Source organism: Toxorhynchites rutilus, chromosome 3 (assembly GCF_029784135.1).
Source record: "Toxorhynchites rutilus septentrionalis strain SRP chromosome 3, ASM2978413v1, whole genome shotgun sequence".
Lineage (NCBI taxonomy): Eukaryota > Metazoa > Arthropoda > Insecta > Diptera > Culicidae > Toxorhynchites > Toxorhynchites rutilus.
The window spans coordinates 59,996,423-60,020,514 of record NC_073746.1 but is presented as its reverse complement, the minus strand read 5'-3'; the positions used below and the strand labels follow the sequence as shown (position 1 = coordinate 60,020,514).

The 24,092-nt window shown below is 36.9% G+C and overlaps 1 protein-coding gene across 7 annotated transcripts in view; it reads left to right on the top strand.

Moving 5' to 3' along the window:
* LOC129774825 (protein mothers against dpp) overlaps positions 1-24,092 on the top strand; it is a 99,453-nt gene that overhangs the window by 61,780 nt on the left and 13,581 nt on the right. For 2 of the 7 annotated variants that reach the window (XM_055778833.1, XM_055778835.1), the window contains exon 2: positions 18,187-18,470. In XM_055778833.1, coding sequence (XP_055634808.1) covers positions 18,201-18,470 — 270 coding nt within the window. In that variant the 5' untranslated portion in view covers positions 18,187-18,200. Of the gene's footprint in view, positions 1-365; positions 536-11,721; positions 12,216-18,186; positions 18,471-24,092 lie in introns of those variants that run through there. The other 5 variants (XM_055778830.1, XM_055778832.1, XM_055778831.1 and 2 more) reach the window with 5 other exon arrangements.

Here is a 24,092-nt window from a genome sequence, read left to right as displayed (position 1 = left end):
GTTATGATGCTCTGAAGTGGGGGGTTCTATTGCAACTAGTAGTAGCTAGAAGCCTGAGAGGAGAGTAGTGCCTCGGATCGGATTGTCAGCTGTGACGCTGCCGGTTAGCAGTTTTTTTCCTGCTCTCGCTCGCTCGCCGTTTTGTGGTTCTCCCGTATGTGGCGCGTTGCCTAGCTCTGGATGCTGTGGATTCGCGCCCCGTACCGCTCGCTCATTTTTCATACATTTCTGACGTTATTACTGTCGTCGTTTTTGTTGTTGTTGTTGTGTTAGGAAATTCGCGCGCGCGAATGTTCGTACGCCAACGGTGTTCCCTATTTGCTGCGCGGCGGTGTGGAAGGGTTTCAACGGAACGAATCGGAATCAGACGCCCAGCGTCACAGTTCGTTATTGGCCGCCGATCTAAGCGGTTCGATTTGCGCGTGCGCGTTTGGCTTCGGTTTAGTTTACAGTGGGATTGATTTGTTGATGGGTTAAAGTGCAGTTGTTGTTTTTGATGAGAGCCGAAAAAAGTGTGAGCAGCACCCTTTAAAATGTAAACAGCATTTTGTGATACTGATAATGTACGAACACGCGAGGAAAATGATAAATGGCGCTAGAAGTGGGTGGAATACAACATGTATCGTAAACTCTGAACGGAAGGGGAACCGGAAAGAGAGAGTATAAAAAGTGGAATGAATAAGAGCAGTGGTTCACTATAATCTGTGCAAAATGTTCTGCAACACTAGGCAGAATTGAATATTGCAGGCACTTTAATTAAATTAAATTTGATGTATTCTTCGAGCGGTATTTTTTGGCTTTAGTTATGTGTATAATTCCATGTTTCAATAATGTGTCCATATTCTAAAAGTTTTCACTGTACAACTGTAATAACTGATACGGGTTTGATGATTTGGGACCTGGAAAATGTGCTCCCGTGGCCGAATGGTTAGTGCCACACATTATCATGCCGTGGGTTCGCGTTCGATTCACGTTCTGGTCGGGGGAATTTTTCGTCAAAAGAAATTTCCTTCAACTTGCACAGTGGTCACGCGTATTCTAGAGCTTAGCTTGCCACTCAGAATGCATTCAAGGCGTGTTATTTGGCATAGACGTCTCAACAAAGTACTAATAAAAATGACGTAAGTAATACTACGTTGAGACGGCGAAGTTCCTCTAGGAACGTTAGTGCCATTTAAGAAGAAGAAAAATGGAATCCCGGTTAGAAAAGTTTTATGCTACATTCTTGACAATATAATAAAAAACATGTGTTATAAATTGAAAAAACATCACTTCGGTGAATTCAGAGGCATTAGACAGTCTATTTGAAAGGTTTAGTTATTTAAAAATAATTTCACTTTAAGACCCAAACAAATATTTTCAAATTATCATGTGTGAATTTAAGTCTTTGCTATTTAAAAAAATGAAAATGCAACTTGCTTTTGAACGGTACCGACGATGGTTTCGTTCGGTTTCTAGAGCTCACACAAAATCTTTATGTGTTCTTTTCTATCAAAGAGGTTTCTTTGCCATCTACCTATGGCTTAGTTCATTACATTTTGGTTATTCCAAAACCGACCAGCACATACTACTGAAACCATCTATAGCACGGGTGGCCAAACTTTTGGGTATAACGGGCGACTAATTGTTCAAATGTTAGACGGCGGTCTACCAACCTTGACTATATGAAAAGGTTATTAGAAAATGAATGTAGTACTAGATAATAAAACAAAGATTATACCATCCTGTACTCGCGCGTAAAATTATAACCCGTATACTCGCGCACGATATCATAGACTTGTCTCTGTAATTTTTCTATTGAATTCATTAAGTTTAAAAAACTCCAGAAAATACTTTTTCTTCAACTTCATTCAATAATCTTTTAATTCAGCCTCCTCAAAACAACATTTGGTCTGTCTGTGAGATTGCATGCTCGAGTATAGGAGGGTTAACACGTTGAGTCCCGAATTTTTGTTGCAGCGCCTTCCATTCAACCCGCATCAAGAGCGTTTGCACAATATCAGTGTCGGTCTAAGCTCCCAAATATAAATATTGCATGGATAAGTAATACTTTAGTTTCTGTAAAATCTCATCAATCAATATTGTTGATTTCGTCATTTATTTTTATTTTCCATAAAAATTCAATCAAGATGATTATTGTATCCTCAACTACCTCGATGTATGAGGACCCCCGATCGGAAATATTGGACCCACCGAACAAACTTTCGTATTTTGTAAATCGATAGAATCTTATCGAATCGAGTTCTTTCTCGAACATCGACGAATTTCATATTTTGAAACGTTGCCGAAATACTTCCCAAAGCAAAACACCAGAAATGCAATAATCAAACCAAACAGCTCTAAAAATTATACCGACAACTTTCACCCGACTATATCTATAACAGTAAAATAGGGCTAACTAACAAAGTTCTGTTCACCTAGAATTACATAATGGGGGCCAATATTTAATTTTAGAAATTTCTAATTTCTCATTCATCACTGTTACTCTATTCATGGCTATATTTTTTGAAAGAAATCTCCACAATTAATTCACATTACTTATCATAGTTTTAAAATTAAAATAACAATACTGCATTAAAACTTGCATTCGCAGTCTTCTAAAGGGAAGTTTTCTCAAAAATTCAATTTTTATTGATTTTTGAAACCTTATTCCGGATGTTTGTTGAAGTTGTTCCTAGTGACAATTTGTTTTTCTTTATTACAAGTTATGGTCGAACAACTAGATATTAAATAACTAACAATCTGAAAGAAAATATTAGAACGGAAACTTTAATGAAGAAAAATCCTCTCTCACAGCTGATATGTTTTATTATTGTTAGCATAAACACCTTATAAAATATTTACGGCAAAAGGTGGGATAATATATATAATCCATTGCGTTTGGAGGTGACATTATCCTAGGCTGGCGGTCGCCTAGAAATACCTACGCGGGCGACCGGTAGACCACGGTCTACCGTTTGGCCATCCCTGATCTATAGCATAGGCTGTTAGTTGCGTACGTAATATACCTTCAATCTCCACATCCCAGAATCGTATATGGAGTTATCAACCTTTTTTGAGATGTTTTTTTAGTTTTCTGGTTTCTTTAAGGGAGGACCCCGCTTTCTATTAGACCCGTTTTTTTGAAATTTTTCATTAGGGTGCCCATTTCCATTCGAATCCTGTTTTCGTTATTATTGATTGTATTCGTTTTTTATAGTTTTCATGGTCTCGGGACCAATGGCGCTATATTTTTTATATTTTTTCTGGGAAGCTGAAGATTTTTCACATAACATATCTCGAAACCAGGGAGTCGTTTTTTTCGTTTTTGAGTTATGATTTTTCGGTCCAGTAGTTTAAAAGTAATAAATTTTTGAAGAAAGTCATTTTTGGAAAAAGTGAAAAATGATTTTTTGGACCAACGGTTAACTGAAAACGAAAATTCACAACTCAAAAACGAAGAAAAACACCTCTCTGGTTTCGACATATGTTATGTGAAAAATTCCTCAGCTTTTCAGAAAAAATATAAAAAATACAGCGCCCTTGGTCCCGAGACCATGAAAAAAACAATAAAAAACGAATACAATCAATAATAACAAGTAAACAATTCTAGTTTTCTGCAGGTGTTGTATTTTTTCAAATAGACCAAGTTTGGATTGGCTTTAATTTGATATGTCGATCATCGATCATATGTCTAGTAGTTCAAAAGTTATGGAAAAAGTAATTTTTGGAAAAAAGAGGGAAATGTTGATTTTTCGGACAACCCTAAAATGGAAATGGTCAGCCTACTGGAAAAAATAAAAAAATACGTGTCTAATGTTTTGCGATTAAGAACAAAACTACCACTTTTCACGAAAATCTGAGAACCACTATATCGGTTTGGCATGGAATAGCTGTATAAATGGATTTCTGTCTGCCTTTCTGTCTGTCTGTCTTTCTGATCCTTATGGACTCGGAATTTACTGAATTGACGTAAAAATTTGTATGTAGGGTTTTCAGGGGCCGGGGAAGGTTTTTATGATAGTTCGAAACCCCTCCCTCCTCTCTAAGAGGGGCTGCCATACAATGAAACACAATTTGCTGCATAACTTAAGAACTAAGCAAGAAAAAGTAACCAAATTTGGCATGTGGAGGTTTTAACCCTTTCGCTACGAGCGTCGTCTATAGGCGACATCCGCGCGACGTCCTGATGTTTGATGTCTTTAGATGACATCAGGGCCATACTGCACCTCGATCACACCTGCGCGATGTGTATACACTCAAAATTAATTTTTAGCTCATTTTTTGTCATCCCGATTTATGACATTAAATGAGACATAACATAACAGAAAATGTCATGACTCACAAATACTTGTAAGCATTATGGTCACAGAGACAAGTTGGGATGATACTGTTAGAAGCGAGGAAGTATTCGGAAATCGTTTTAATGTCTTCAGAGATGACCGTAATCTTCACAAATCCCATAAAAAATCTGGAGGCGGCGTCCTTATTGCTATTAATTAATTAATAAATTCAGAACATATTCCATCAACAGAATTCGACGACTTTGACCATGTGTGGGTCAAAGCACTCATTGCGGGAGAGATACATATATTTGCATCTGTTTACTTCCCCCCTGATCGTGCTCAAATAAGTTGTTATGAGAAATTCTTCGAAGTTGCTGAAAATATTTTATCTTCCTTGGCACCAGAATCAAAAATCCATATTTACGGAGATTTCAATCAACGAAATGCGGACTTTATCACTGATTTTGACAATGAATTTATCTTGCTTCCAGTTGTTGGTGATAATAAGACTCTGCAATTTATTTTTGATAAAATAGCCGGTCTTGGGTTGAATCAAATAAACAATGTTCATAATCGACAGAAATGCTTCTTGGATTTCTTGTTGACAAATATGACCGCATATTTTTGTGTGACTGAATCATTAACTTCGCTTTGGAAAAATGAAGCCTTCCACACAGCTATCGAATATTCTTTATTTATAGATAACACCCAAAAACCATTTGAATATGAATTCGAGGAAGTCTCTGATTACACTAAATCAAATTACCAATCAATTAGGTGTAAGCTTAACTATATCAATTGGCAGGATATATTTAGAAGTGTGGAAAACATTGAAGTAGCAGTAACGACTTTTTACGCGATGATCAATGAAATTATAGAGGAGGAGATACCAACTAGACGAAAAAGGTGAAATATAAACACAAAGTATCCGATTTGGATTAATCAAAACATAAAGAATCTAAAAAATAAAAAACAGAGAGCACATACAATTTATAAGAAATACAAATCTGACGCTAATCTCGAAAAATATCTGAACATTTACGAACAGCTCAACTCAACTGTTAAAATCGCTTTTGAAGATTGCAACTTAAAAACAGAGTCGGACATAAAGTCTAACCCGAAAAGTTTTTTTTAATTACATAAAAACAAAATTGCAATGGTTTTCCATCACGCATGCACCTTGACGATACCGTGGGGAATGACACAGAAAAAAATTGCAACCTCTTTGCAACATTTTTTCAAGAAGTTTATATTGAAACAGCTGAGGAGGACCGAGATCGTGACTTTTTTGCATTTCTTCCAGAATTTCCATGTGATGTTGGAGTCAGAAAACTAACTTACATTCAAATTTTTGACGCATTAAATAAGCTTGATGCCTCAAAAGGGCCAGGTCCTGACGGATTTCCACCGGTTTTTATAAAAAATTTGGCATCTGAATTAACTCAGCCACTTTTATGGCTTTTCAATAAGTCATTGGAATCAGAAAGGTCCCCAAAAATATGGAAACACTCTTTTCTTGTACCTATATTCAAATCCGGTAATAGATCCGATGTAAGAAATTATCGTGGAGTAGCAATTATTTCTTGCATTCCAAAACTCTTTGAAGCCATAATAAACCAAAAACTTTTTCAACAACTAAAGGCACGAATTACGAATAAGCAACACGGTTTTTTCAAAGGACGATCAACAACAACAAATTTGCTGGAATTTGTCACATTCACTTTGAATACAATGGATAATGGTAATCAAGTTGAAGCTCTATACACTGACTTTAGTAAGGCTTTTGATCGTGTTGATATACCATTACTGCTTCTTAAACTTCAAAAAATAGGGATAGAAGTCAAGCTATTGAAATGGCTAGAATCATATTTGACTGACCGCACGCAAATAGTAAGGTTTAATGGGAAAATTTCAAAACCAATATTTGTTACATCCGGAGTTCCTCAAGGTTCTCATCTGGGGCCACTTTTGTTCATTTTATTTGTTAATGACGTTTGCGTTTTTCTTAATAGTGTTAAGGCACTTATCTACGCAGATGATATGAAGCTGTACATGGAAATAAAGAATGATGAAGATTCTCAAACATTCCAAAATAAAATTAACATAGTTTATAATTGGTGCACTAAGAGTTTATTACAGCTCAATGTTAGGAAATGCACTTTGATGACTTTTACGAGAAGAAGAACACCATTGAACAATGGTGTTAAGCTGGGAAATCAACCCATCAGTAGATGTCAACGAGTAAGAGACTTAGGCGTGGTCTTAGATTTAAATCTAACCTTTGTTGACCATTATAATACAATCATCCATAGAGCAAATAATATGTTGAGCTTCATCAAACGCTTTAGTTACCATTTCCACGATCCGTTCACAATAAAAACATTGTATATAACATACGTCAGATCAATTCTCGAATACTGTAGTATTGTATGGTCCCCCTACATAACTTCACACGAAGACAGAATTGAATCTGTACAAAAACAATTTCTATTATTTGCACTTCGTAAACTAGGCTGGCCTTCATACCATCTCCCTCCATATGGGGCAGGTTGCATGCTAATCAATATGAAAAGCTTAAAAGAACGTCGGAACTCTGCCATAATTCTATTTATTATTGACATCATATCACAACGAGTGAACTCAGAAGAAATATTAGGAAACCTAAATTTTTACGCACCGATTAGGCACCTGAGAAACCCTAATATTTTCTACATAGATTACCGAAGAACGAATTATGCCAAATATATTCCTATTAATCGTATGATGAGCCTCTGTAACGAACACAGTGAAATAATTGAGGTAAACAATTCAAGGTCAATGCTCAAAGACTATTTGAATAGAATAAGATTTATTTAAATTTCACTCTAATATTTGGGCAGCATATTTAGTCTACGCTGGTTTGACGAAATAAATAAATAAATAAATAAAAACTTTGTGTTAAAATCGTCTTTTGAATTAAACGGATAAATTATCCAGCCAGCTCTCTTTAGATTTTTTTTTTAGTTTTAAGTAAGTAGTTTTAAGTAGTATTAAGAATGTATTGGTCTACAATTTTGATTGACGACAATAAAAATAATATACATGGTACTGCAATATAAGATTAATACGAGCGAGCGAAACAAAAGACAAGCTTTCCGCATACTTTGCCACATACACGGCTCAGACCGAGATAGATATTGTTCTCCTTCATGCGCTCCTTTTTTACTATTAGAAAACCCTTCCCAACTTCATTTTATAATCAGGTGCAATATTATCATGAATTTGCTGAACAACTGTTGAATCATCATTAGCCATGTGGATAGCGTGAGCGTGTAAAATAGCTTTGCATTCCAGCCGGCCTTGGTTCGATCCCCATTGACGTCGTATGGACTGTTTTTTGGCACAATCCCAATTGAAATGAGAAAAGAAAACAGAAATAGATGTCTGCACGCATACATACAAACCATTTTTAAGCTTTTGAAACAGCTCAATTTTGCGCATTTGACTCTCCAGCACACTAAATGGTATCATTTCTGTCAAAGATGAAATGTTTTCTGCCAACGCTAGTTTGGGTGTACTTTTCGGCGCAATGCTCCGTTCAGCGATAGCACTCCGACGGAGCACACTGCCTTAGAGAAAGGGTTGAGGGGTGAGAAATGTTTTTATTGTGGTACGACACTCCTCTGTAATACAAATGAAACACTCGCTTAGCGTGAAATTGATAACAAAATGTTCGTTCCCATGGCATCCTAGGTAGACAACGTTGTCGAATTAACTCTCGCCATTAGCATTACCCCTACCGATGTTTCATGTATACTTATTCCTACCACAGCGGGTCAAGCGACCCTTTATAAATAGTTAGTGAACAATGACTCGATTTATATAGTTTTGTTGAAAAACGTGGCATACCATATTTCTCCTGAATGTTTCGACATTTTAAGGATAACAATTATTATCAAAATAATGAAATTACAATTTTTGACATGCAAAATTGCACTGTAGCTACAAATGGTTACTGTTGGCTCGCTTGGATAGTCAGCAATAGAATTAATTCTAATCATTCACTATTTATTCACAAATACAACAAAATATATAATGCAATGGTTTTGTATCACAACCACACATACAACAAATCATTTTGATATCGTATGAATGTTTGCACGGGTCAAATGAAAAAAATTTAGAAAAAAAAAATACATGTTTGAGATATCGCAAATTAAGGTTATTTTGTAAATAAAAAAAAAGAATACTATTTTATTTCTCAGTGTATATTTTTTTCACATTTCAACATCAACACTCTATACTCTATCTAAGACACTATTTTGGTACGACTCATAGTTTTTGAGATATAAATTATCAATCATTTCTCTTACTAAAATAGATACGTCCGTTTTCAAAATTAACGCTTGAGTCAAAAAATTCCCAATTGCTGTGGAAAACTCATATTCCCTCCAACCCAAACTATATGATATTTATTCGAATCAAAAATACATGTTTTTAAAACCTGCATTTTTAGGACGATTTCATTTGGAATTGCTCTATAGGTATATTGGAGTGCCAATGGATATATGAGGAAAAAGTGACCTTCGAATTTTCAAACACGACTTGATGAAAAATGTTGATTTCCACGAAAAACTAAAACTATGCAAAATTTCAGCTCAAATGGACTTAATTTACTAGTGTCGCACAACCGTCAAAGTTTGAGTTTTTTGAAATCCCCCAATATCTCGACGTTAGATTCTATTTGAAAACATTTGGCATCGATTTTGATTTTGAAAACCCCAATTTCATGTAAGGGAAGACGGGGTGAGACCACCCGGCGGGGTAAGACGGACCACTTCTAGTTTTATGAGAAATGTTCAGTATTTTGATAAATATGCTACGCAAGAAGCATTAATAACATATTTTTGTCATTTCGAAACACCTTGCAACATCTGAGCGCACGAAATATCTTCTTCTTCTTGAATGGCGTTAACGTTCCCTGTGGAACTTTTGCCGTCTCAACGTATGCATTAACTAGCGTCATTTATTTATACTTAGTTGAGATTTCTTAAGCCAAATAGCACGCCTTGAATGTCCTCCGAGGGGCAAGCTCTAGAGAATACGCGAATTTCTCTGACGAAAAATTCCCCGACCAGAACGGGAATCGAACCCAAACACCCGGCATGATAATGTGAGACGCTAACCACTCGGCCACGGGTGCACAAAATATCTAAACTGTAAATAAAACAAAGTTTTCGTCCATTGCGATTGCAAGTGATCTAATTTTCAAGGCAACCAAAATAAGGATTTTTCCAGCAAAAACTGTATATTCCGTTAGTTGCCAATGTCCCAGTCCTTCAGTAGATTGTTCCGGTTCTTTCTGCGTGATAAAGTATGTGAAATGCAATATAAAATGCGTGTAAAGTGCAAAATAATGCAAAGGATGCTCTGGGAGGAAGACGGAACATTTTCGACGGGGTAAAAGCGCCATACGTCGTGATATTGAATGGTTTTCATGTCGAATAAAACACCATCTTTTTACTCGTGGTGTTTCGAAACAACAACATACCTCATTCATTCAACAAGAATAAGCGAATGTCGGGAGAGAAAAGTTTAAAAACGCAATCGGACATTATATTTCCGAAAGCCGGAATCTACTATCGCTGCCAGAGCTCGGGCCTTCAACGGGCCATCCGTCACTAAATGTTTCAATCTCCTAACATCCATCAGGGAGCACACGGATTTTCGACCGGCAAGGAAATTTTATGTAGACGAAACTTGCGTTTGTACGGAAATACCCAAGGGAAGATTGGGAGATAAATGGCTTCCGTCTCTATAAGTTTCCCTTTTTTTTTGGAAACCTTTACTATTGATACTCTTCTTGCCCCTAACATGAAAGGTCCTCGTGTTACGAAGAGAAAACGTGCTGCAGAGAACACGGTCGAGTTGGCTTCCAACGACTACATGGAAGGACATAGGACATAAAAGGTATACAAAAAGAACGAAAGACGACTTTGAGGAAACCTAAAGGATCAAAGACACCACCTACTTCGGGGTCATTCAGACTTCACGTGAACAGATTTTAAAAGATTTTAGACCAACGTAGACAATCGTCCTTACAGATTCGGAAATTTGATAATTTTTTCACGAATATTTTTTAAACTCTGCACGTGGATTATGGATGACATTTACAGAAATTTTTGTGTAGTTTATGAACAACTGTAAAACATGTATTATCTTAGACAACACTGTTCCCGTTATTTCTACTAGACTAAACTATTTGAAAATCGTCTTGGTTCGTCTTACGTCGTCATGGTCCGTTTTACCGCTCGGGTGGTCCTTCTTACCCCGCCAGCAAATTAAAAAAGTAATTTTTTATCATTTCAAAAATTATTGAAAAAAAGCCAAAAAATTAAAAAATCAACAGCTACACATTTTTTAGTAGTATATTATTATATGATCAATGAAATGCGGCACTACAAACAGGGAAAATCCCAGAGGACGTTTAATAAAAATTAGTTTTTTTAGGGGGGGCGGTCTTACCCCGTCTTCCCCTACATGCGTCGAACTGGTTAACGTAGTTGAGAAACCGATTGTAACAATTATGGACAGCATCGATTTTTTTCAATCCAAAATACAATTGAAACTTCTCCTTGAATGGCACTAACGTTCCCAGTGGAGCTTTGGCCTTCTCAACGTAGGTATCACTTGCGTCATTTTTATTAGTAGTACTTAGTTGAGATTTCTATGCCGAAAAACACACCTTGAATGTATTCTGGAGTGGCAAGCTCTAGAATACGCGTGACTACAGTGCAAGTCGGAAGAAATTTTCTTGACGAAAAATCCCCCGGCCAGAATAGGAATCGAACCCGAACCCGCGGCATGATAATGTGGGACGCTAACCACTCGGCCACGGGAGCACAATTGAAACAATCCGTGTTAAATAAGCTAGATTACGACAATATAGCTTTGCGGCCATTTTGGAAGTCAATGCAAATAACGATACGATCACATTGCTAGAGACACTTTGAAAGTTAGGCCGCGAGTATTTAACACTCTAAGGATTAAATGTGAAGTATATTTCTCCGAGGTATTCAAGTATCGAAATAATTCAGAGTAGTAATGTATCGTGAATTCTAGTGTATTCGATTTGATAAAGCGGATCTGTGGAAGCTAAAGCTAGAAACCAGTTTCAAACAATAACTTGCTTCAGTTTCCGCAAAATTCGTGCGTTACTAAATTTGGCTACTATAGAAAATAAGACATCAATCGATAGTTTCGGCACTATGCCCATATGGGTATTCTAGTTCATTCATTCCGCCATAGTTCTCTGTTCTCATTCTAGTGCTCGTGAGCAGCCAAGTCAGTAGTTATTCGGATGGGAATTATATAATTTAAAAACTATTTATTTTTATCATTTTCCTCACGCGTCCGTCATGTTGGATCTCACGTGCCTTAACTGTTTGTGTTGTTGGTGGTGAATTGCAATCTACAGTCTGAACATACAACGTTTTCTCATATAAAACTGTATAAGAAAGCAGAGGTTAGTTCTGCGAATCCCATCGATTCTAGCAGCCATCAACCAGAAAGGGGAATAGCGATTATAGAGAGCGCGCGAGATGTGATTTATAACAGTGCCCGTGATTGTGCTGTGTCAGTTGTAATATTTCTGCGTTTTTTTTCTCATCCACTCTGTATGGATGCCTATCATCACCACCGGTCCGTGTGTGTATATCGAACATCAAACGTTCAACAACGGGTTCTTTCTATGCTGAATATGGGCTAAAACATCCAGCTCCGTCAGCGAGAAAACGAAGTGAGGAAGTGTGAAGTGTGATCGCGCGCGCCCAAGTGGTGAGGACAAAAAGAAACTAGTAACGGCTTAATCGAGTGCACCTATCCCGACGGGGCAGGAGTGAGAGAAAAGCAGCAGGGAGTGGAGCGGCGCTTCGGAACAGATTCGATGAAAAATGGCTAATTATACGAATGGTTAGTTTGAAGTATTACACATTTGATCTATCGGTTCCTCAAGCAGCAAAAGAGAAGAGGTGGTTGAAAGCGATTGCGCTCGGTTTCCCTATTTGCTCGGGTGTTTTGTAAGCCCATGGCGCAGGAGAAAAAAATTTGGTATAGGCAAACAGAATACTGCTGCTGCCAGAATTATGTTTACTTCGCTATTGGGCGATAACAGCGAACCAGTTTACTCTTGATTTGTTCGTTCATCCTCGTAGTGATAAAGCTTCCAAATGTCAAGAGTGAGGAATTGCTGGTTATGAATAAGTATTTTTCTAGAGAAATATTGGGAGTGGAAATATTATAAGCTTGAAATAAGTGTGAGAAAATCGTTCGGAAATGTATATAATTTGAAATGTTGAATGTTGAGATGATGTATTGGAGTGAAACATCATACTCCCGTGTTGGTATTTTCAATTAGCGAATTATGTATATTTTCATTCGGCTTGATTTCGTAAGACTCGAAGCTAAACCTGAAGGTTAATGTTCTCCAAGATCAATGGATATTTTGTCTAAGCCATCAGAGCATAGATTAGAGGCAAGAAGCGGATGGAATGAATTGGTATCGAGTGTCATGTTATTGTGAATCACTTTTCGTTTCAAGTCTGTTGAAAGTTTGTGCATTTCAAATTGTTGAACATTACTTCAGGGTAGTGCAACCAAAAAACAGTGCTCTATTTTTGTTATCTGAAACTAGTCCAAAGAACCAATGGATTCTACATTAAAAAGTAGCCGCTCTGGAATGAACATGGGCCAGCATTTTTTCGCCAAAATTGTGGCCGGTTGAAAAAACGTCAAAAAAGACGTAACGAAAATGAAAGAGAAAGAGGAGAGAAGAAGAAGAGAAAGAAAAGGAGGAGAGAAGAAGAAAAGAAATAGAAGGAGGAGAGAAAAAGAAGAGAAAGAGAAGGAGGAGAGAAAAAAAGAGAAAGAGAAAGGAGAGAAAAAGAAGAAAAAGAGAAGAAGGAGAGAAAAAAAAGAAAGGAGGAAAGAAAAAGAAGAGAAAGCGAAGGAGAAGAGAAAAAGAAGAGCAAGAGAAGGAGGAGAGAAAAAGAAGAGAAGGAGAAGGTGAGAAAAAGAAGAGAAAGAGAAGGAAGAGAGAAAAATAAGAGAAAGAGAGGGAGGAGAGAAAAAGAAGAGAAAGAGAAGGAGGAGAGAAAAAGAAAAGAAAGAGAAGGAGGAGAGAAAAAGAAGAGAAAGAGAAGGAGGAGAGAAAAAGAAGAGAAAGAGAAGGAGGAGAGAAAAATAAGAGAAAGAGAAGGACGAGAGAAAAAGAAGAGAAAGAAGGAGGAGAGATTTTTCTTTTAAAGAGAAGAATGAAAGGAGAAGGAGAAGGAGAATAGAAAAAGAGCAAAAGAGAAGTATAGAGGAGAAAGAGAAGAAGAAAGAAGGAAGCAGAGAAGAAGCTATTTGCGTAAGAACCATTCACTTGAGCCTTTTAAAGTTGGACCTTAGTTGATGGTAACAAAGAGAACTGATTCACAGAATAAACAAATATTTTCTTAATATACAACAACACAGCCGCAAAAAAAAAGAGTAGGCGCTGTTGATTCGAAAAGTAAATTGTTGTATTTGAATCTTCAAATTGACACAATCATTATGTTAGTGTTTTTAATTTTTTGTTATTTTTTAAAATTAATTTTCTAGAAATCGAAACAAAATAAAAGTAGGCTCAATGTACTAAAAAATTGATAGTTGAGTGATAAATGATTTCTGTATTAATAAAACATAGTTTTCATGCTGTAATATCGTTTTCTTTCGTTTTTGCACCTTAATCATTTAAAGCGTTATCCGCGATTTTCGTTATCCACAGTTACCTTACCAGACAATTCCGCGGATAATCGTAGCTTTACTGTACAAATATGAACATGGTGTACCATTTAATTTTGTGAACTTTTTTTTTGTTTCATTCATATGTCGTTTCCTTTTGTTCAATTTAATTATATCCATGTTTTTTTTGTGTGTGTTACATGTTGATTTGGCTTATTCAAAGACGATTTTGATATGACTTCCATTTTCTTAAAGTTAACGTTAACACCGGGTCGAGATGTTTTCAAAAGCTTGTGCTACATCATATGATCAGAAAGAATAATTGAGAGGATTGAGATCCGAGTTGTTGCGAAAAGAACGACAAAGTTTGATATGTTTGGACTTTGGACTAAATTGGACTTTGAACACACATGTAGATATATATATATATATATATATATATATATATATATATATATATATATATATATATATATATATATATATATATATATATATATATATATATATATATATATATATATATATATATATATATATATATATATATATATATATATATATATCTATATATATATATATATATATATTTTTTTTTTTAACTCCGCCTGCGAATGACGGATCTCTGTTGTAGCATGTCCAAAAAAGAATATGGTTGTAATAGCTGTTATCCATGGTTCTTATAAATAAACTCATACAAACAACTCATACTAAATAAACACACTACTCACCACAATGAATCCTGATTCTTACCTCCAACTATCCCTTCCTTGATAAACGCTAGGGAACCACGCTATAGAGGTGAACCTTCTGACCTTCGGGGGGCGAATATCTTACTAGCATTCCTTCCCGTCCCCTGGTGACTGTAAGGACGTGGCCGGCGTCGTTATTGGCTATTCAAAGTTCAAATCACCGAAACTTGTACAATGATAATGTTTGGGTTCTCCCAAGCGTCATTCAGTGTGTTCTTTGTGCAGTTTCACTGGTTCAGGTCAGTCACGGAGAGCAACTACGAAGTGTACAGTCTACCCAAGCCCAAGTGGATATAATTTTTTTTTTGAGGAATTGAACTGAATAACAATAACAATGACTCATACAATACAGTAAAATCTGTTTTTGTGCCGTTTTTTTTGTGCGAATTTTTTTTGTGCGATTTTTTGTTCTTGTGCGGTTTTTTTTGTGCGGTATATGAAAAGAAGCATATTTGACGAAGTTATCGTCCATTTAGTTTCGATGGTTTATATGCATTTCAGTGCGAAAAAAGCATATTTGCGTCTCAATTGTCCACCTCTGAAATCATTCCTTTCCTCCCATCAAATGCTCTAAGTTTTTCTAAGTTTTTGCATGACATGATTTCTAACAGCAACACGTGTCGAGATGCAATTAAAAGCACAAAACAGTCACGCGCAACCGAAAAGGCAAACTGTCCCATCGCAAAGCAAGGAAACAAAAAGAAATTGAACAGTGAACGGTGTGAATTTGAGTTATTTTCTTGGGGAAAATGGTCCCTATCTACCGCACAAAAAAAGTTTTTTTTCAAAATGTGTACCGAACACGATTTTTTAAAGCTACTGGTGAAGTTTTGCACGTTTTTATTTATGCGATTTTGTTCGTGCGGTCCTTATCCCCCGCACAAAAAAAAGGTTAGCCTGTAATAACCACTCCGCAGTTACTATCAGCACATGCTGCATTATTTTTTTCAAAAGATTCATATGAATAATGAGCAAATCGAGCCAACAACAAATTGTTTTAAAGGGTGTGTCACATCAAATTGCATCACGGAAAAAACGCTGTAGAAATTTAATTTTTAGGAATTATATCTTCAGCTTTGGTTTTATAATCAGATAAGAGTGTATAGATCACGTTGGCCATGCTTCACTGTCAATTTTTCGTAAATTTGGAAAAATGTCGTCGAACGAAAAAGAGCGTCGTGAATTAATCTTGTACACTCATTTCGAGAATCCGGAGTTGTCACATCAGGACATCGGTAAGATGCTGGGAATCGTCCAATCCACGGTCAGCAGAGTACTAAAACGATACTTCGGGAACCTAACCATCGACCGGAAGGTGAAGAACGGCAAAAATGGATGCTCCGTCAGTGAAAAAGATCACAAGCGCGTAGTTAAGCAGTTTAGACGTGATCCGAGTTGTTCGGTCCGGGATGTCGCCAATAAGCTGAATTTGTCAAGTTCATTCGTCCAGCGGACCAAGCAGCGGGAGGGCCTGCGTACATACAAGGTTCAGAAGGCTCCTAACCGCGACGAAAGGCAAAACATGGTGGGGAAGACGCGAGCCCGGAAGCTGTACACCGAAATGCTGACGAAGCCGCATTGCCTGGTAATGGACCACGAAACCTACGTCAAAGCGGACTTCCGTCAGCTGCCGGGCCTGTTATTCTTCTCCGCAGAGGACAAATTCAGCGTTCCGGAGGAGATTCGCAAGCAGAAACTATCCAAGTTTGCCAAAAAGTACATGGTGTGGCAAGCGATCTGCTCTTGCGGAAAGCAGAGCGCCCCCTTCGTGATGACCGGCACGGTAAACGGGCAGGTTTACCTTAAGGAGTGCCTACAGAAGCGCTTACTACCACTATTGAAGCAGCACGAGGGCCCGACCATCTTCTGGCCGGATCTCGCTTCGTGCCACTATTCAAAGGACGTGTTGGAGTGGTACGAAGCCAACGGGGTCACCTTCGTGCCAAAGGAAATGAACCCGCCCAACGCGCCGGAGCTTCGCCCAATAGAGAAATATTGGGTGATTATGAAGCAGGCCCTCCGGAAGAACCAAAAAGTTGTCAAATCGGTGGCGGACTTCAAGAGAAAATGGATTTCTGTTCCAAAAAAATTACAACCTGACGTTGTACAGAACCTTATGGACGGGGTAAAGAGGAAGGTGCGAGCATACGGGCTTGGGCTCGAAGTATGATTAAAAAGAAAATGCCAAAAGTTGTTTAATAGTTTTTATTTTACTGTCTAAAATTTTCAAAAGGATCGGTCTACTGGGCGAATTTCTACAGCGTTTTTTCCGTGATGCAATTTGATGTGACACACCCTTTATATTGTTTATAATTAATTTTCGTACATGATATTTAAAGAAGTTGAATGGAACAAGAATACTTTAGGTAGATACAGAAAAACAATTTGCCAAATGAGATAGTAGTTTCAAACTGACCATTATCCATGTTGCATAGAAATACGATTAGACTGAAACGCGAAAAAGTGGCAGAAATTTAATGGAAACGAATGTACGTAGTTTCTTTTCGACAGATGATAATGAGCTAACTGTTCTACGCATGACCTAAATATGGATCATGCCTCCATAATTTGTATTTCATTGATTGGAGCTGATCCCATTTCCGCGAACCCCACTCTTCCACAGCTGTCAAAAACAATCGCGACTATGATCCATAATCTATTCCTGTCCTTCTCGCACGCGCGTTTGTAATAAATTAAGGCCTACACAATATTCCGAGACTAGCAGCGACAAACTGTCTGCTCGAATCACTCAGCATCACTCTTCGCCAGAGTGTGATTAACATTGCAAATTGGTTAATTAAAGGTGTGTCGTCAGATCAGTGCACTTCTACCGCATCGCGCCCAGTCGGCGTTGCACATTGCTGGTGTGTAATTGATATATGCACCTGTTGATCGGGTCTTTGTCTGTACCCACGAGAACCGTTCTCGTTAATCAAGACCGCTAAGGCCCCTAAGAGCAACACAGCATTAGTACGCAATAATATGCAAAATGGCAAAAGTGATCTGTAATTTATCACCTGCTGTCTAGTTTAATTAGTAGCACACCTTTTTGGGCTGGCTTATCCGCTGAAACACATGTACTACTCAAATCAAATTATATTACGGATTTTGATAATGTATGTGCTAGTCACGTACGTGCCCGATAGGAGCTTATCATGGGGTAATAAAAGTGCAAATCAAGAAATGGGTGCTTTTTTGTATGTGGGGCATAAACAATCGCCTTCAAAATTAAGATCATGAATGAGAATCAGAGAATGAAGAAGTATTGTTGGATGTCGATGTCCAATTTCACGATCAATTGAGGTAGCATACGAAGCATACCATAATTTTTGAGGCAGTAAAGCAAATGATTATTTCTAAACATTAGGCGCTTATCATAACTATACTGTAAGTTCTAATCCATACAAATGTCTATTTCGTTATAGATTTCTTCTTCAACATGGACACTGACGATGTGGAATCCTCGAGCAGTAGCACGATGTCCAGCCTGAATAGTCTGTTCTCGTTTACGAGTCCGGCGGTGAAAAAACTGCTGGGCTGGAAGCAAGGCGACGAGGAGGAAAAATGGGCTGAGAAGGCCGTCGATAGTTTGGTGAAGAAGCTCAAGAAACGGAAAGGTGCAATCGAAGAGTTGGAACGAGCTCTCTCCTGTCCGGGGCAACCCTCCCGATGTGTTACAATTCCGCGTTCACTCGACGGAAGGTTGCAGGTGTGTATTTTTTAATGATTTTTACCGTTGGAAAAAGAGTCTCATTCTACAATTTTTTTTTGTAAAATTTTGTGGTTAGAATGTGAAATGAGAACCACTCTCACAATCAGGGCCCGAAATCTTCGAAGGTGAAAAATGAAGACCGACTCTACTCTCAGTAGCTTCGCTTCAACTAGAACTGCTTCAGCAGTCGCCCTCAACAAAAAATTAATTGATTAGAAAATGAATTGACTAGCGAGGATGACTGATTAGAGGCGAATGAACTGCAAAGTTTAAACCCTCTTAAAGCCAAAAAGAAGAAGAAGAAGAGGATGACTGATGAACTAGTCCAGTCAGTGGTTGTTCTAACTGACTCGAATAATGAATACAAATCTGCCTCTTCATTCAACTGACTTCAATCCATATTCCTACCCCACTAGGAACGAAATTGTTACCAGCGTACGCAATCTTATTTTTACGTCCACATAAAGAGAAACGAAAACTTGATTCCTGATGCAAAAAAGAAGTTACTCCATCAATGGACGGTTTTGGGATTTTGGCTCAAATCTCGTATATTTATTCTGCGCTTAAGATGCATCGCCCTAAACTAGTGTGGTCTGGAAATTCAGCTGTTATGTCGATAGGGTTGCCAACCATAATTTTCAAAAATCAGGAAGGATGAGAATAAAAATCAAGATGACTCATATTGAGTTGTCCGAAAAGCCGATTTTTAGGAGAACAAAGGCATAAATTTTATAGGCAGACTAACATATATTCAATTTTATTTTGTGCTCTACAATCTTATTTTTTTATTCTACAATCTCTACAATCTACAATCAAATCTATATACATAAAAATGGATTTCTGTATGTCTGTCTGTCTGTCTGATTCTTATGGACTCGGAAACTACTGAACCGATCAACATAAAAATTGGTTTGTAGGGGCTTTTGGGGCCGGGGAAGATTTTCGTGATAGTTTGAGATCCCTTCCTCTTCTCTATGTTGGGGGGGGGGTTCTGCCATACAAATTAAACACAAATTTCTACATTACTCGAGAATTAATCAAGCAAATGAAATCAAATTTGGCATGTGAAGGTTATAGGGTGCAATAAATGTCTATGGTGGTTTGACTCCCCACTCCCCTCTCTAAGGGGGGGCTGCCATACAAATGAAACACTAATTTCTGCATTACTCGAGAATTAATCAAGCAAATGAAACCAAATTTGGCATGTGAAGGTTATAGGGTGCAATAAATGTCTATGGTGGTTTGACTCCCCACTCCCCTCTCTAAGGGGGGGCTGCCATACAAATGAAACACTAATTTCTGCATTACTCGAGAATTAATCAAGCAAATGAAACCAAATTTGGCATGTGAAGGTTTTAGAGTGCAATAAATGTTTCTATGATGGTTAGACTCTCCATTCCCCTCTCTAAGGGGGGCTGCCATACAAACGAAACACAAACTTCTGCATAGCTCGAGAACTAATCAAGCACAATTTGGGATGTAAGGGTTTTTGGGTATGAGAAATGTTTCTATAATGGTATGACACCCCTCTCTCCTCTTGAATGGAGAGGGGGTCTCATAAAAATATTCCAACCAAACATGACAATTGAAAATTTTCGGAAAACTCTGAAGGGAAAATTTGGAAAATTAAATTCCCATATGTTCTACAATTACATAGTGACAAGTGCTGTTAGTCTTCTTCTTCTTCTTTTTGGCTTTAAGAGGGTTTAAACTTTTCAGTTCATTCGCCTCTAGTGCTGTTAGTCCATTCGATGTTTGCGCTAGCGAAATTGATATTTGTTCGAAACTGGAAATGGATTTTAATGTGATGAAACGCACTCCTACATCTTCTTCTGTGTATACCAAAAAAAGGATAGTCGGATGTGTTGATAAGAGCAGAACTCGAGGAAGGAATTGTCCCATTTAGGGCTGTCTTTATTCTATCATATTTTCTGTATAAAATATTTATTCCATGTAACGGAAAAACATGTTATTTGCAAGCGGTTGAAAAATCTTGAACGAGAATTGTGTCTGAAAATAATCTGATATTATAATGATGAGTTTTGTTAGAAATACTAGGACTTTCATAGTACAAAGTAAATTCAACGGGGTCGAATAGAAGATCAATCAATGAATAGCTCTGTGATTGGACCCATGAACTTGCTCATTGATAACGAAAAACAAATTTTGGGCGAGATGAAGTTTGTCGGGTCAGCTAGTGCTATATAAAATCTAATTGTATTTTTCAATAACTTTGCGGCTACTTGCATGATTACATCATGCAAGGTAATGTTGTTAATCAAACTTAATCTCGTTATTGTTTCTTAAATTCGTCAAATATTCTAGTTTCATGAAATTGTTTTGAAAAACTTCGGAACATTTGTGAGTATTGAAAATAATTCGGCATTTTCACTCAGTCGATTCGCGACTATCACACATATTGATAAAAAAGTTTGGTAAAGCTTTGTATCAGGAAAAATCAATTTAATGATAGCATGGAATACATGAGCGGATCAGCTCATTTTAAAACAGGAAAACCACGAAAGGATCACAGTACACTTTCTACGGATAATTTTAATTTTGATAAAATTAAAAGTATAAAAATCAGGAGAAATCAAAATCATTTCAGAAAAATCAGGCAAAATAGAGTGTTTGTCAGGATATCGAGGAACGCCCCAAAAAGTCTGGGAAATCCTGAAAAACCAGAAAGTTTTGCATTTCTGTTTGCCGATCCTACCAAATATAGCCATTTCAGGAAATTCGAAACATTAGAAGTGCTGGATCGATCTCCGATAGGAGGAGACCAGCAGATTGAAGATGTTTGAGTGAAATTTCTGAAAAAAGTACCTTCGATAATATATATATTTTTTCGAGGTTTCTAGGACCTACGACTTATTTGAATAATTACACTCTGAATTTCAGATTTATGTCAATGAGAATCTTTCCTACATGTTTTTCTATTATATTTGATTCACCCATTTTTTTAACGATTGGTTGAAAATGGAAAAGGGAAACAAAAACGGAAAATCATAAGTAATTAAACCTGCGGATGCTTTCGGGTCCCTGAGCGGAAATCAAATCGCCAAATGTGGACTGGCCAACAACTGACAACTTTTTTGGGAAACATTTTACCGAACAATCGGAAAAACTGCTAGAAACTACATTTAAGTTTTCGAAAACAACGCAACGAGGGACAACTTAAAAATCAAAAGGCCACTCTCAAGCTTTTCCTTTCACGTCACTATAGAAAGATTTTTTTACATTCTGATAAAAACAAATGCATTAAAGAAGAAGGGTCTGAGCCTAGAGGCACCGAGGAAAACTTGACGTAGGACTTTACGGACCGTAAACGTAAACCGTATATTTAATTCAATCAATACTCTAAATGGTGGCTTTATAAAACTCGTTTGTTATACGGACTGAATTGAACTTAAGGGGGGACCTGTCTGGAACGTCGAAAAATAATGGATATTCGTGATTTTTTTTTCGGATGTTTAGGAATAAAGGTAAGTTTCGGTTTTTATTTTGGTTATTGTTATGTATATTTGAAGATGTATTTTTCATTTTTTGAGTGCACGAATAATGATTATTACGCTGTTGACAGATGGATGCGTAGATGCTGTCTGAAAATCGGTACCTTGCTGGTGGTATCGGTTCTGAAGCAACGGAGTGTTGCAGAACGAATTCCAATGAATATTTTGAAACTTTCGGACAATGCATAAAGCGTTACATAGGGATTTTTGAAAATTCGAAAAATTTACGAAATGGTGGGCATTTTTCATAAAAGTGAGTAATTTTTCATGAGAAATCGCAGTTTAAAGCTCATAAAAAATCGAAAAAACTAGATATCAAAAAACGACTATGTAACGCTTTGGATAATTCATTTGTACATACTGATAAAAAATTTCAGCCTGATCGGTCGAGTAGATCCTGAGATATCGGTACCACAAGTTGTAAAAACATAGTTCGGAGAAAAACGCGTTGAAAAATTCGTTCAGCAATATTATATCCGTTTGAGGTTGCTTCATACTTTTAGCTGTAACTGTCAAACGAAATCAAATATCGGAAAATTCTTTTGAACAACATTTCTAGAGGCATAAGCTTCCCAAAAATGCAAAAAGCAAAAATTCAATTTTTCTGACATTCCAGGCCAACCCTTAAAACTGGTTGTATGAGTTGTAGTGATAGAAAAAAAATCAGAACTATGAATTATTAATAATTTCTATTTTCAATAGTAAAATCAGATAGATTTTCTAGCATTAACACGAAAAACTCGACATTCTCTGGTTTCTTGTATCGATGTTCATAATGTGCATAAAAGTCCGTATTGATAAAACTGCCCCTACAGAAATATTAATCGATCGGCGCCCTTTTCTTTATTTTATTTAATTTAACTGAATGCGATAAGAAGCCGTCATCTTAAAGTGCATTCTCAAACTTAAGATCAAATAGCTAGCTTTCCTCGATGATGTTATCCTTGCCTGAAACATTGCTTGTGATGGGTCGAGATAATTATATCACCAGATGATACAGATTAGATATTTATAACCATAAGTGCTTCCTTTTGAAATTTGTGTTGATTCTGCAGTAAACTGATCACAACGTTTGCCACTGGAGGATTATTTTTTATCCAATTCATTCAGGAAGCTGATACCTCCCACGTTTTTTCTGATAAACAGAAAGTAAATAAATATTGTACATGAATTTAAATAAACATTGATTTCAAAATTTACAGCTTGTCGAGAATCTAATTTAATTTCAATTATGAAACTAACCATAAATCTAAATTCTAAATTGAGTAGACATTAACGAAATATATCACGCGTTGCATGCATCCTGATTGTGAACGACAATATTGTAATCTTTTTTAGTTTTCTTAAAGCATTCCAATTACGTTCATCCGTCCCGTCCAACGTAATCTGCTTTCCACATGTATTCAGTTCATCTTTTTGGCGAACTTGGTTATTCGTATCGTTTGCGAACGGTTTGCCCATTTCTACTATGGTAGCTAACGCCCAAATTTTATACAAATATGTTGTTTGTTGCTCCTTCCCCACCAGGGTTGCCTCATATACAGAATGTTCTGTATTTTACAAATTTTTCGACAAATTTCAGATACAGAATCTGCATATACAGAATTACAGATTTCCAGTAAAAATACAGAATTTACAGTTTTTTTCAAGTCAGTTTTAAGTGCATACACAGATACATTGATTTATAAAATTGTTGAACGCCACGCAACGTGATGGCTTTCGTTTGAGGTAGTTGTTAAGCAAAATCTTGAACTATTTTCTTCGTTCCAAGTTAAGTATGATCATAATCAATCCTATAACTAAACCGATTATGTTTTTCCTAAACTTTGTTCTGCCGCTCATCAATAACGCCAATTGTACTTTTCAATCAGAAAGTTCTCTCTTTTGCGAACTTTATAATGAGACAACAATGTTATTGTTGATCATGTTGGGTAACTTATGTTGGGAGAGCTACAGGCAATTTTGGTGTGAAAGAGTTTGAAGACTTCCTGGAGAAGCCTGAGGATGTTTACGTTGGTATCGAGGCAGAAGAAGCTGGAAAAGAATTCAATACAGCTAGAAAACTGGCCTTCAAATCAATTTGTCGTTACATCAATATTGAACTCGT